Source organism: Trachinotus anak, unplaced genomic scaffold (genome assembly GCF_046630095.1).
Source record: "Trachinotus anak isolate AG129_WGS33_773 ecotype Australia unplaced genomic scaffold, CSIRO_AGI_Tana_v1 ptg000012l, whole genome shotgun sequence".
In the NCBI taxonomy this organism is placed as follows: domain Eukaryota; kingdom Metazoa; phylum Chordata; class Actinopteri; order Carangiformes; family Carangidae; genus Trachinotus; species Trachinotus anak.
The window spans coordinates 18,944,423-18,957,395 of NW_027273863.1; the positions used below are offsets into that span (position 1 = coordinate 18,944,423).

At 40.7% G+C, this 12,973-nt stretch overlaps 1 protein-coding gene and 2 non-coding genes across 4 annotated transcripts; all 3 read right to left on the reverse strand.

The window, feature by feature from the left end:
• Nucleotides 1-2,711: 2,711 nt before the first annotated feature.
• dapk3 (death-associated protein kinase 3) lies at nt 2,712-10,670 on the reverse strand. 2 transcript variants are annotated; one of them, XM_071491771.1, is made up of 9 exons: nt 10,582-10,670; nt 9,679-9,770; nt 8,013-8,373; nt 6,166-6,295; nt 5,928-5,976; nt 5,796-5,822; nt 5,537-5,689; nt 5,375-5,420; nt 2,712-4,678 (listed from the first exon to the last, which is right to left on the reverse strand). In XM_071491771.1, exons 2-9 carry the CDS (start codon nt 9,738-9,740, stop codon nt 4,142-4,144), a joined length of 1,365 nt encoding a protein of 454 aa, XP_071347872.1. In that variant the 5' UTR covers nt 9,741-9,770; nt 10,582-10,670; the 3' UTR covers nt 2,712-4,141. The 2 variants fall into 2 exon arrangements, with proteins under 2 accessions (XP_071347872.1, XP_071347873.1); XM_071491772.1 differs by lacking the exon at nt 10,582-10,670 and adding an exon at nt 9,912-10,066.
• A 1,644-nt stretch (nt 10,671-12,314) lies between these two features.
• On the reverse strand, nt 12,315-12,386 carry trnae-cuc (transfer RNA glutamic acid (anticodon CUC)). The gene has a single exon. It is a non-coding gene; the product is annotated as a tRNA-Glu (tRNA).
• Nucleotides 12,387-12,569: 183 nt separating this feature from the next.
• trnae-cuc (transfer RNA glutamic acid (anticodon CUC)) lies at nt 12,570-12,641 on the reverse strand. Its single transcript has one exon. It is a non-coding gene; the product is annotated as a tRNA-Glu (tRNA).
• Nucleotides 12,642-12,973: the final 332 nt, after the last annotated feature.

Below are 12,973 nucleotides of genomic sequence, written 5' to 3' on the forward strand. Positions count from 1 at the left end.
ACCTACTCACTCAACACACTTAGGAACAAAGGTGAGCTCAGGACACAGAACAAATAAAACTCAAAGCGCCTGTGTGAGCTGCCCAGTCAGCACACCTGTGTCACGTGACCCCACTTCCCACAGGATGTCTTATTTAAGTAAGAATTAAAAAGAAAACACAGTGATCCAATTTGCATTTTCATTTTCGCATACTGGTGGGCGCTCTATGGCCATATTACACTGAAAATTAAAAAGCTGTTTGATATTTCATCTTCAAAGACTTCACCTGCTCTACTGTGACAATATTTAAATACGATATGCAAACTGCCCCCTCAGTCCATTCATTTACATTTACATGTCTATACACTAATTTGGGATCAAATTGAAAATGCACTCTGTCAGTCCTCTCAGGTCATCAGAGAGGGCGTCGCTTCCTTGTCACTTGTCACTTTGTCTGTCAGGAGCATTGGCGGTGGCTTCTTTTATCGGCCTGTGTAAAAAAACTGTGTTTTATATCAATAAAACACGAGGGGAATTACCAGAGGTCAGATTTAAAGAACTTTAAATGTATCACAATAAGTGATAAGATGCAAAGAAACTGGAATCTGGTAGTTATTCTGATCCCAGTTCACAGCAGAGATGTGACCAGCTGTGGGTATCAGTGCAGACCAGTGGAGTTAGGGCTGACAGGACATAAATGACAAAGATCCACTGTGATGTGCAGTATTTAGTGCTAATTAAAACTTTGTGATTTTAATGTACGTGTAACCATGGGAAACAACACGGAACATCCCGTGTTCTGTACTCAATGTGTCACATTGAGTACATGTACGCAGAGCGGAGGCACGATTTAAGCATCCAGAGGAGGAGAGCCTGCGGGTGCAGTGTTTGCAGTTTTTATGGTGAAGTGGATGACATCACCAGCTGTGTCGATGTGGGCAGAGCCAGGGTTGTGTGCTGCTGATGTGATTGAACAAATTCCCTTGTTATAGGTAGTAAGGCCTCATGCTAGCAACTTTCTTACAGTTCCTCTGTCTGTGAACTAGTTTGTGTGTGTGTGTGTGCCTCCTGACTCTGGCAGCTCCCCACACCTGTTTGCAATCCACTCATCACCTACAGTTCAAGTACTCCATCCAGTCTCGCTCGTCACCAGATTGCTGGTAGAAACTTTCTCAGCTGCTCAACATATGTTTACTGGAGTTATTCATCGTGTGTTTCCTCCTTCACTTTGTTTCTCCTGAACCCCACGACCATCCTCCATTTCCCTCAAGCTGCTGCCTGCTAACCACCTCCACCATGCAGTTCACCTCCAGCCATCTCCGGTCTCCACCATCTCCTTCCCTTTTGCTTCACGCTCACCATACCTCACCACTCCAGCCTGCCTTCATCTCTCCATTCATCTCACCCTCGTTCCTTTCGCTATTAAAACACCTCTCATACCGCCGCTGAGTTTCTGCGTCTGCTTCCCAGTCCAGATATATTTAAAACAAACCTTACAGATCACTCTGGCCAATATGGCCCCAGTGAACACAGACTCAACCCGCCGAGCACTCGCTTCACAGGGTGCTCTTGCTGGACACCTGTCTAATCCCCCACCTGCTAATGAGGGTCACTTCACTCCTGAACCGCCGCCTGCCTCGGCCCAGGCTGCTTCAGCTCTGCCTCCTAAAGAGCCAGTCTTTGTTAAGGTGATACTCCCTTCAGAGAGTGAGTTGGACGAGACCTCTCTTCAGGGTGCTTTTTGTTTAATGGCTTAGCTGAAAACATAAAGGATGAGCTCTCCGCCCCTGGTCGGGACCTCCTTTCAGAGTGAGAAAGGGCAAGTGAGAGTCAGGCCCACCCACAGCCAGTCCTTCAGCTCTTCACCAGCCACTTCTCCAGATGAGCCCATGCAGAGAGCTTGACTCAGTCCTGCTGAGCAACAGCATCTCCTGAGCTCTAAACGGTGCCTTTACTGCGGTGGGGGGATGTCGATGAGCTGCACCTCCACCTCTATCATCATGTGGAGTTTAACACCACCCTTCCCTTCAGCAGTGAATGCATTCACCTGTTGGCCCTGGTGGATTCAGGTGCAGATGAAAACTTCACTGATTCCAACCTGAGGCAGACACAGCTTTTTCACCTCAGCCCCAGTGTTAACTCATCCCGATCCCGACTTGCAGTTTATTGTAGGTGTGGACGTTTCAGAAACGGGAGTGGGCGCCATGCCATACCAACGCTCCAGCACAGGCTCTAAATTACACCCCTGTGCCTCTTTCTCTTGGCGCTTTTCCCCAGCAGAGCATAGTAATGCTGTGGGCAATCATGTGCTGCGAGCAGTGGTTTCGGCCTCAGAGGAGTGGAGACACTGGCAGAGCAGCCTTTCATTGTTTGGACTGACCATAAAAACCTCTCCTATATCCGTTCAGCTAAGAGGATGGATTCCCGGCAGGCCAGATATTTAAAACTAACTTTACAAATGTGTGTACTAGAGAATGATAAGCTGGTAAAAGCTGAAATTGTGGCAGTTTTATGTTATGACAACAAAACGATTTTTTGTCAGCATAACTCTGCAACTCTTTTTGTAGGTTTTATTCTGTCATATGAACATAAAGTGTTTTTATAAAGTGTTGCCTGCATCGTGACATTGTGCAACAACAGATTACATAAAGTACACTCTATCACAGAGTAAAGACAGTTAATTTACAGTGAGGCTAGTTCCCATTCACACAATAACAACACATAAGTCAGACTTTGTTACAGTGATAACTTTGTTTATTTGAAATAAACCCAGACAGTTTCATTTTTACAGGTCTTTCTTACACCTTAGAGACAATTTAAAACATATTTTTGGAACACTGCTAGAATTATTTAAGTGCAAATGAGTACATTTCTCTACTGAAAAATACTTTTGACTATATCATATACTTTCTATGCTATACATGGGGAATGTGTTGCCTGGATGTGAAACGCATCAATGGAATGTTTTAAGTGTGCAGGGATGGTGTGAAAGAGAACAGAAAAACAGAGATACAGTAAGTTTCCATGCACACTATTTGGTTTACAAGGCTACTGTGCAAAAGTTGTTGCTTTTAAGACATTGAGCGATATCAATGTGATAGAAATGTTATTAACTCGGTAAGGGATGAGTGCTCACAGAGGCAATGAGGTCGATCAGTTTACAGGCACTGCAAAGATGGGTTTATACATTCTCAAATGGCAACGTTTTATTTTACAGGTCCATAAATTCTGATTCATTTCCAAATAATTTCCTACGAAGTTTCCTGGAAAGAACCATGTTATTTGGTGCTAAGGATACAGTTTCCAATGATAAATAAATGATTAAATAATATTTACTGAGCTTTAAATGGAGCAATATCTTTCTTGGAAATTCCTCTGCATATCACAATGAATTGAAATAATTAAAGCAACAGTCTCAAAGTGTGTCTATTTTTCCGATTACCAAGCTAAGGTACTTCCCATGAAACTTTAATGGAATTTGGAAATAACAGACCTGCCAAACAAACCATTACCCTAAATCTTCTATGCTGGGTTTTTGTTAATTGCATCCGTTACAGTTGACACTCAGTCCCGACACATGAGAGAAATTCAATGTCAGCTGCAATCAAATCTGAAATGCACGTAACCGGATAAATAAATAGCCCTGACTTCTACGCAAACCTGACACTAAGATGTATACTGTGACGGAAACTGGCCAATAACCTGAGACTGGAGCAAATATGCAGATGTCTATGACTTTAAAGCACTAGAAACTTCAGACATAATTTAGTTTCTAAAAACAGAACCAGGGTAAGAAAAATAAACAAATGCGTTCTCCATCTGCGATACCAATAACGGCAAAAAAACGGCAATGTAGCTTGCAAATATTTTTGTTAACTATGATGCAGCTGAATTACAGTACGTAAAATCACTAAAATTATAAATTAATTTATAAAACACAGGAATGAGCCTCTTCGTGGGGGAATGGGTTCAGTATATTGCCTCTCTGCTTCTTGCTGGTTCTCTCAAGCATGATATAAAAAGGGCGGAACATTTTTCCCGATGGGCAGCAGCAGCATAGCTTATGATGACAACTGACCCACTCAAACTCTGCACGCATGCAGAGAAGACGGGCAGGGGGATACTTGAGAGTGAAAATGTCATTGTTGGACATCAGCCCAGCTCAGGGCATGCTGCTGGAGCTGAGCCCATCCTTCTCTGCAGATATGGACTTGACCAGCTCCTCCACCCAGCGGACCTCAGAGGCCACCTGTTCAGCCAGGACCTCGTAACGGTTCTCCAGGCGCCCGAACTTGCGCTTGAGGATGTTGGCGGCCTGCATGGTGACCCGTGCATCCTCCTGACACTTCTTGCGCTGGGCCTGAGAGCGCTGCAGCTCTTGGCGAATGTGGCTCAGGTCGCTGGAGATGCTCTGGTTCTCCTCCTTGTACCAACCCTCCTTCTCCTCGTAGATGGACAGCAGCGCCGCCACATCCTCTTGGCACGAGCGCTGATTGCGCTCCAGCTCTTTGAGGCCTTCCTCTGCCACTGCGATCTCCTCCAGCACCTGGGAGAAGCGCTCGAAGTTGACGTAGGTGTTGTTAGGTGGCATGCTTGAGTGGGACTTGATGGTGTACTCCTTCAGACGAGTGGTCTTCAGGCGTCGACGCTCAGGCTTGTGGTCTCTCTCCTCAGGACGCACGTTCCGCCTCTTAATCACCTGGAGAGGAAAATTGCAGCAGTTTGAAATAAGGTCAGTAATTTAATAAAACATCCCGACTGATACTGGCTTTTAGAAGCCAACACTGATACTGATGTTTGAGAGTTTTAAAAAAAATCTGATAACAATTTATCAGTAAATATTCATTTCTTACATTTGATTTATCAAAGAACTGCAGCCAAGATATGTTCTGACCTCGGTTTTTTTTGCAATTAGTCAACAGCTCAACTGCAGCTCTCTGCAACATATCTTTGGCATTCCTCTACTACAATTTCTTGTTACTTATCAGCCAACGTATACACTACCTACAGCAACAATTCAGACATAAACATAGGGGCTTCACTGTGCAGAGCCCATGTAGAGCCTGATAGGTAATAGTTATAATTTTATATTGAATTTTAAACTCTGCAATAAGCTAATGAAGAGAGCCCAGCACTGGAGTAAGGTGCTCCCTGTGCTATGTCTTTGTTAGAGGATGGGCTGCAGCATTTTGAACAATAGAACAGTGACGTATATCTCTTTGCTTGAGGCAAAATTATAATAATCTAGTCATGTAGACATATAAGCATGGATTCATTTCTCAGCACTTTCAGAATACTTAATTAGAAAAAAAACACAATGATTAAAAATAGACAGAATAGACAGCCCAGTGGTTGAACTGCAAACTGTAAAATCAGATATAAATACAACACCCACCTTAATCCAGGGGTGCTCAAGGCTGTCATCAATTGTCATTCTCTTCCTGAAAAAGAAAATAACCCAGTTAGACATCAACATTAGAGTTTAGACTCTCATATGTTCATATGAACAGACATTTCTCTCCTTTCCTTGTGGCATTAAATGATAAGATATTCTTACTTTGGATCCTTGACCAACAGACGGCGTATAAAGTCTTTGGCCAGCTCGCTGGTATTGCTGAAATACTCCTCATCAAAGTCGTAGTTGACAGCTGAGATGTTAGTCAGGGTCTCCTGCTTGGTCTCACCCAGAAACGGGGAAGCGCCACTCAGCCTAACACAGACAGAGGCTTTGCTTTAGATGACATATGGAGGAGTATTGAAGTGATTTCTGTTTCTACAAATGACAACAACCTGTCATGATGTGAAGCATTACTCACAGAATGTATGTGATTACTCCGATGCTCCTGCAGAGAAGAGAAGAACCAAACATGAGTGGAAACTGTCGCATGTGTGGGTACACATCTTCAGAGGGGGGAAAAAAAAAAAAACCAAACATGTTCACATCTTACCACATGTCCGCCTCCAGCCCAAGTGGCTCATAGTTGACTATTTCTGGCGCTGTAAAGCACAGAGGAATGAACACTTTAATTCAAACCAGATGTGGAGATCAGAAACACACTTCCACTTACAAGGTTTGCCTAACTTGCCTGCGTGGGCACAAACTGGCACAAATACTGAGTTAGGATTTTCAAAGTGGAACATTTTAACTGTGTGAAATGATACACAGGAGGAAAAACAGGATCTCACCAACAAACTCTGGCGTTCCAAAGATGTTCTTGAACTCGTTTCCAGCTTTAATCTGATGAGCAATCCCAAAGTCAATCAGTTTGATCCTGGGATTGGGGACGTTCTTGTCCAGCAGCATGATATTCTCAGGCTGAAAAATAAAGCAGTGAGAGAAAGAGGAAATGTTTTCATTTTGTACACATGTACACAGAGTGCCAAGAACATGTTACCGGGGCGCTTAATTTCCCTTGATCTTAGATTAAAGCTGCATTAATGGATATTTTGGCCACTTGGGTTCATATGGCAAATGCATTAGCAAACAGTTGCTTATTTATACATTGAACAGACACGAGTCTGAGTCACGTTTGTGTCCAACTGATGAATTTAAGTATGTATGTAATATGTAACTGCCTTTAGGGTTCATCAACTCTGAGGGAAATGTTTTGATCTTTCGCTGCTAAATGCTCCACTATGTTCATGTCAACTTTCCTTGTCTGCTGATTGTTGCTGAGCAGGTAGAGTCAGAGTTTATCTTTTTTTTCCACTGTAAACAATTAGTTGTGTCTCTAAATGAGGTTAATGAGAGCAAAGTTTGCAATTTGTGGGCTTGAAAAACAACAAGATGCTAAAAAGCTCCATAGAGCTGAGAACGATACCGTGTCAGGTAATGATTATTTTTGGGTTTGTCACCATGAGTAACGCCTTTAACACATTACACATTACACATTTTTAGAAATGTGTTCTTTAGAGCATAGCCCTCTCACACTAAACCTTTCTAGCACACGTGTAATGTAAATATTAAGACACACTTTAAAGTTTGTTTGTCCATTTGTTCACCTGTCAGAGCCATCTCATCTGACACTGGGTTGTATCCAGGCAATTTAACGTAGGACTATAGAAACTAATAGCAGTGTAATGCTTCACACAGACCTGCCAGAAAGCAGGGCAGAAAGCAGAAAGAGAGCTCAACCATGTACGAACATGATACTGAAACTGTCTTATGAGAAGTAACATTTGGGATTTTGCGTAATAGAATATCTGGATATTTACATATTTTCTTTTACACTGTATGATGGGTACTATAGAAATAAAGTTCAATTTGATATAGCTTGATACAGCTTTGATACAGCTATAATATTGTTTTTAATTGGCCTTAAAACATGAACTACAACTAAATTATGCATTTTTGAATTATTTGACTGTTGTCATTGCCTGGAATGAGCATTGAACTCATCTGTTTGCTGATCATATCCTCACATCCCCACAATATCATCACATTATTCAAAAATCCATGGCTGCAACTAAAGATTATTTTCCTTCCTGTTGCTGATTACTTTCTTGATTATTCATTTAGTCTATGAAATGTAAGCAGGTGGTGAAAAACACCAATTCAAGCTCCCTACAGCCCAAAGTAACATCTTGATCTTTGCTTAGTCCAAAAAGCAAAGCGTATTTCACATATGTCAAAGAAAAGCAGCAAATCTTTACATTTGAGAAGGAAATGTTTAACATGTTTACCTGAAAAGTGGCTGAAATAATAAATTGATTATAAAAATAGTTTCTGTTTCATTTTCTTTTGATCAACTAATCAATGGATCGATTAATCATTGTAACTCTACAGAAATCATCAGCCAAATATATATCTTTCCGTTTTGCCCTACCCATAGTCTGCACACTTTTTCCCCACACGCAGCAGGACAGTGTGCCTGCCCTGTGTTACAGATGGAAAAACCTCTGTGAACACAGAAGTGTCAGCTGCTTACAGTACAACATAAACTTCTTCTAACACCTTAACTTAACTTCTCGCCAACATGTCATTTACGACTGAGCCTCACAAACACGTGGTCTTAACCACACAGACTGCTGACCTTGAGGTCAAAGTGAGCGATGCGTTTGGAGTGGAGATACTGAACGCCGTCTAGGATCTGTTTGAGGAACTGGGTGGCCTCCTCCTCAGTCAGAGATTCCTTCTCAGCCAGGAAGTCGAACAGCTCTCCTCCCGACACCAGCTCCAGGATCAGGATCACGTCTGTCTTGTTTTCAAAGATGTCGTGCAGGGTGATGATGTTGCTGTGCTGAATCTCCCGCAGGATGTTGACCTCGCGCTCGATCTCTTCGCGGCTCACCCCTCGTCGGCTGGATGACAGCCGCCGCTTCTTTATGAACTTGGCTGCGTACTCAACACCTGTGCTTTTTTCCTTACACTTGCGAACGATGGCAAACTGTCCACTGCAGGACAGAGAGAACAGAGATGTGCATGTAATATATAATTTTACCCCTATTTTTTTTCACAAGTATATAGGACTTAACTTATTACTTTTGACGATAATAGTTAATCAGTGATTGTTGTAGTAATTTATGTAAGTACCAATACCAATATAGTTAGTAGTGAAAAGAATTGTTAGAAGGTAGATGCTTAAAACTGACATGTGATACTGAAGCTACTGAAAGAAAAATGGCACATGGTCAACACAGCACCATACGTATTAGTGTCATTAAATATAATGAACATATAATGTGTGTAATCTATAGTTTTATTACAAAAATAATGGCAACCGGCAGGATGTGGTTTATAAAGGCAAAGAATAAAAAACATTGATGAAAACAATAAGACCAACGCGCAAGTATGAAGACAGCATTTAACAATGCATGTCTGTGCAGATAATTTAATTTTCTCCCATTTAATGCCTGAATACCTTTCTATCTGAGCACACACACACACACAGTGCCCTCTCCTTTCAAGACACTACGCCACAGCAGAGGTGGAAAGGCACATTGAGAAGCAGTGATGTCATGCTTTTGCTGCATTACTGCAGAAAGAAAATAGCTAAGGTAAAGTGTTGATTTGAACTTTGTAAAATGTGATGATTCAGTCACAGACTATCTACCACAGTGTAAAAGGATATTTAATATGCTGCTGACTCATACTTAGATATTTTGGCCATGTTCAGATGAAGAGTTTTAGATGGACTGCAATTTACACCTGGCATCAAAATGCATCTAGAGAACATCTCCAGCAATCATGTGTGATTTGATTACACGCCACATTGACATTTGACTTTATTCATGGAAAACTACAAGCACTAATAAGCAGAACAGACATTTGTGCACTTCCTATGGCTAGAAAAGATAACTACGATTGCAATTTAGTACTTTGTTAAACAAACTTCTGGTTTGTTTTACATCTGAAAATGTACTGTCATGCTATGTACACACTACGAAGTAAAAAAAACTGTTTTACATTGCCATCAGGTAGGAATTTGTATTTACACAAAACAACAGACAATGTGTGAACAGGTGACTCTCTGATAAACTTCAAACACATGTTAAATGAATAGATCCAAAAGCATCATTAATGTGCTTTGAGTGCCCTGAAACTGGTATATAGGGCTGTTATCCTGCAACTGGAACACCCAAGACATATGTTAAGGCCCAGTGTGAACAGTGTGCTTGTATGTAGAGGTATCAGCTGGATGCTTTCAGACACAATGTATTCTGTCAGAGCAGAAATGCCAATAAATAAGCATCACATACCTGCCCAGCTCCTCTCCCATCTCATAATACAACTCAACATCCTCTTGCCTGAAGCCAGCCATGGTGTGATGGGAGTGAAGCCTTGAGATTTACTGCAGTGAAAAAGAGAAAGATATAAACCCAATAGAGAACAGCAAAAGGACCAAAACAATGCCATGTGAGTGGGTCTAGCGTGTAATAAAAGTATTTGTTGTAAGCCAAAATTACCATTTTCCACCCACAGGGATATTCACCTCTTATTACCTGGCTTCTTCCCTCCTTATTTGGCCCGAGTCAACACAGCTTTAGTTTTCAGAGACTTTCTGGCTGATGTCAGACCCCCGCATACCAGTCCTACTTACATCATCTCCTCCCTAGACTAGCTATCTCTGACTCAATTAAAGGGACTGGGGTTTAGCTACACTCCCGAGCATTTGTCATTTTATTCCTTGAAAACCTTTCCACTGTGAGAGGTCTATAAAAAAAAAAAAAAAACACGGTTAAAATAAAAGTATTTCTGATTCTAGCTTATACCACACTGCTGTAAAAGATGCTGAGAGGCGTTACAAGCAGGCAGCAGAGACATTTTTTCCTGTGGATTATCATTAATGAAAACAGCGTAGAGATCGAGCTAATTGCAGCAAACACAAAGGGGAAAAGCGGGACAAAGGTACAGCCTGTTCACCTTTTCAGTGCTAAAGGAATACAAACTGTTTTAAAGGAACAAATACAGGAAATCCTGGCGACGGAGGAAAGCTAACGCTAGCCTAACCGGGGAACTAGCTAACCTTCTGTATAAACACCGGCTCTCGCAATTTGTGACTTCACTTTGTAAAATATACGATTAACAACAAGTAAATATTGTCAGAAAGGTACATATTTAACCAAATAAAATGTGTCGGCAATTCAACAACGGATACTTACAGTATAGTTGGCTACGAGAGCTGCATTCCTCTGTTAAGTATGTGGGCACTGAACAGTCTCAGGTAGCCACAGTGAAATTTAGAACTTCCGGTCTTGTAATTCAAAATAAAAGCCTCACAAATTAATGACTAATCTTTACTGCCTAGTGATATTATAAATTATCCAAAATTAACTAATATTTCTGAAGAAATACCCTGTATAGTTTTAGTCCTTCACTCAAAATGTGTTTTTCTTATTGTTATTTCATCTGAATGTTTACACAATGATGTATGTTCAGAGTTTGATACTAGAACACTCTTTTCAATTTCATACTTTAAAACGTGGATGTACCAGGAGGATTTGTATAATCGCAGCTAATTTAGAGTCTGTCATGGTCCATAATGTGATTTTACACATGTGACGTGGAATGTGAACTCTTTAGTTCGCAGACACTTAATGATGGTGATTTTATTTTTCTGACAAATAGGAGACATTACTTTTCCAGTATTTAAACTTTTAATTTCCATAACCAAATTTTTATTTATTATTCCAAGTGGAGTTTATTTAATCCCCAGTGCTATTGTTCCACACCTCTGACAGATAAATCATACATAGGTCTTAAATGAATAGTTATTTTTTAAATGGGTAATACATCCACCCATTCATGAACAGTTAATATCAAATATACACACACGAATATGTGAAAAGTAGCAATAAAAATAATTTGTGTTTTTATGTTGTTGTTGCTGGGTATTCAATATGGATGTACTTATTTTTACACCCTTTAGATGCAGTGATGCATGCCGTAGGGGCCATTCACAATCTTCTTCAAGCTACAGAAGCAGGTGACTGAAAGAAAAAAATAAACAAACAAACAAAAAAACCCCACACTGTTCTGATGATTTTTTTAACCAACAGCAAAGATAAATGCAAGCACACACATTAAAACTAGCGCTTTTGTTGTGAAGGCAGTAATTGTCCAGCTTCCGGTGTTGATGTGTCGCTTGCTGCAGGATGATATCCAGCAGAGGGACGGACATATGGAGTGACATCATGCTGAGTGAGTCAACCCGCTGCAGTTCGTCCATGATAACAAGATCCAGCATGCAACAGCCAAGACTGAAAGGGGACTAATGACATTTAGATCACTACAAAACAAATAACACTGGGTGCTATGTACTCGCCTAACTTCTTTGTTTCGACTTATAAGTGGTATATGTTGGTTATGATGTAGGCCAATTAAAACAGCCTTTGAATATCAAATAAAAGTATCATCACAGGCACATATAAAACACGTTAAATGCACACTATACAAAAATGACAACATACACTATCCTAACTGGACTTGAATGATAAGTCGGATAGGTGAGAAAAAGGAAACAAAAGTTTTTGCTTGATTGACTCTAAAGCAAGTGTACGATTAAACAGCTGACTGTTTTCCTTGATAACATATTAATCATTAATTGCAGCTTAGAGTCACTTGGGCATTAAAATCACAGCATTGTGTAATTGTCGATACAGATTTAGCAAGTAGTCCTGGTAAATTTTTATAAACAGCCCTGGGTAACGACATGTATTTCTAAGAAGCAGTTCATAAAACAACACAGCTTTTTCTAACCTATGAGAATACGCAGCATGACAACAGGGTAGCAGTAGAGTTTGATGCGGGGACAGAAACTGTGTGAACTGGCAGGGACCAGTCTTTAATGCGAGAATGTACAATGAAGATGATTTAACAGTTCTTAAAAGCTCAGTTCCCTGACCGGGAATCGAACCCGGGCCGCGGCGGTGAGAGCGCCGAATCCTAACCACTAGACCACCAGGGACTATACAGAGCGGTTATTGAGTTTTAAATTTGTGGCCTGGATACAAAACTGTCAAATACCTCTAGAAGTTGTATATAAACGTATGTATACGTATAATTAGCTCAAGATGTTAGTGTATACATGTACCTAATATACATATGTATATCTGAAAAACCAGTCCTCCGAAGTACTTGTAAAAAGAAGTTCCCTGACCGGGAATCGAACCCGGGCCGCGGCGGTGAGAGCGCCGAATCCTAACCACTAGACCACCAGGGACTACAACGGTTCTCTGAACCGACTGAAAATCACAGGTCTCATGCGGCATATCGTTGAAAAGAGAGATACGGATGTAAATTAGTCTATTTGAAATTAAATAACCTACACTGTAAGCCCAAATCTGTTAAAATGACAGAAAAACTTTATGTTCACAAAGTTTTCCAGAGGTTCATCAATGACTACTTTCTGCAACAGGAAAAGACCAAAAGACCTCAATGATATATTATTATATTTGTTATTATTAATTAGACTAGGCTAAAATATTTAATGAAATTTGAGTTAAATGTACTGTCTTCGATATATACAGTCTATGTTCAATATAAAGACTTTTA

Excerpts from the sequence above, each read along its gene's own strand:
- dapk3 (XM_071491771.1), bottom strand. The coding sequence starts at position 9,740 with ATGGCTGGCTTCAGGCAAGAGGATGTTGAGTTGTATTATGAGATGGGA. Across the intron at positions 5,977-6,165 it reads TGGAACGCCAGAGTTTGTTG|CGCCAGAAATAGTCAACTAT; the intron begins GTGAGATCCTGT and ends TGTGCTTTACAG. Across the intron at positions 5,421-5,536 it reads CTGTTGGTCAAGGATCCAAA|GAAGAGAATGACAATTGATG; the intron begins GTAAGAATATCT and ends TTTCTTTTTCAG.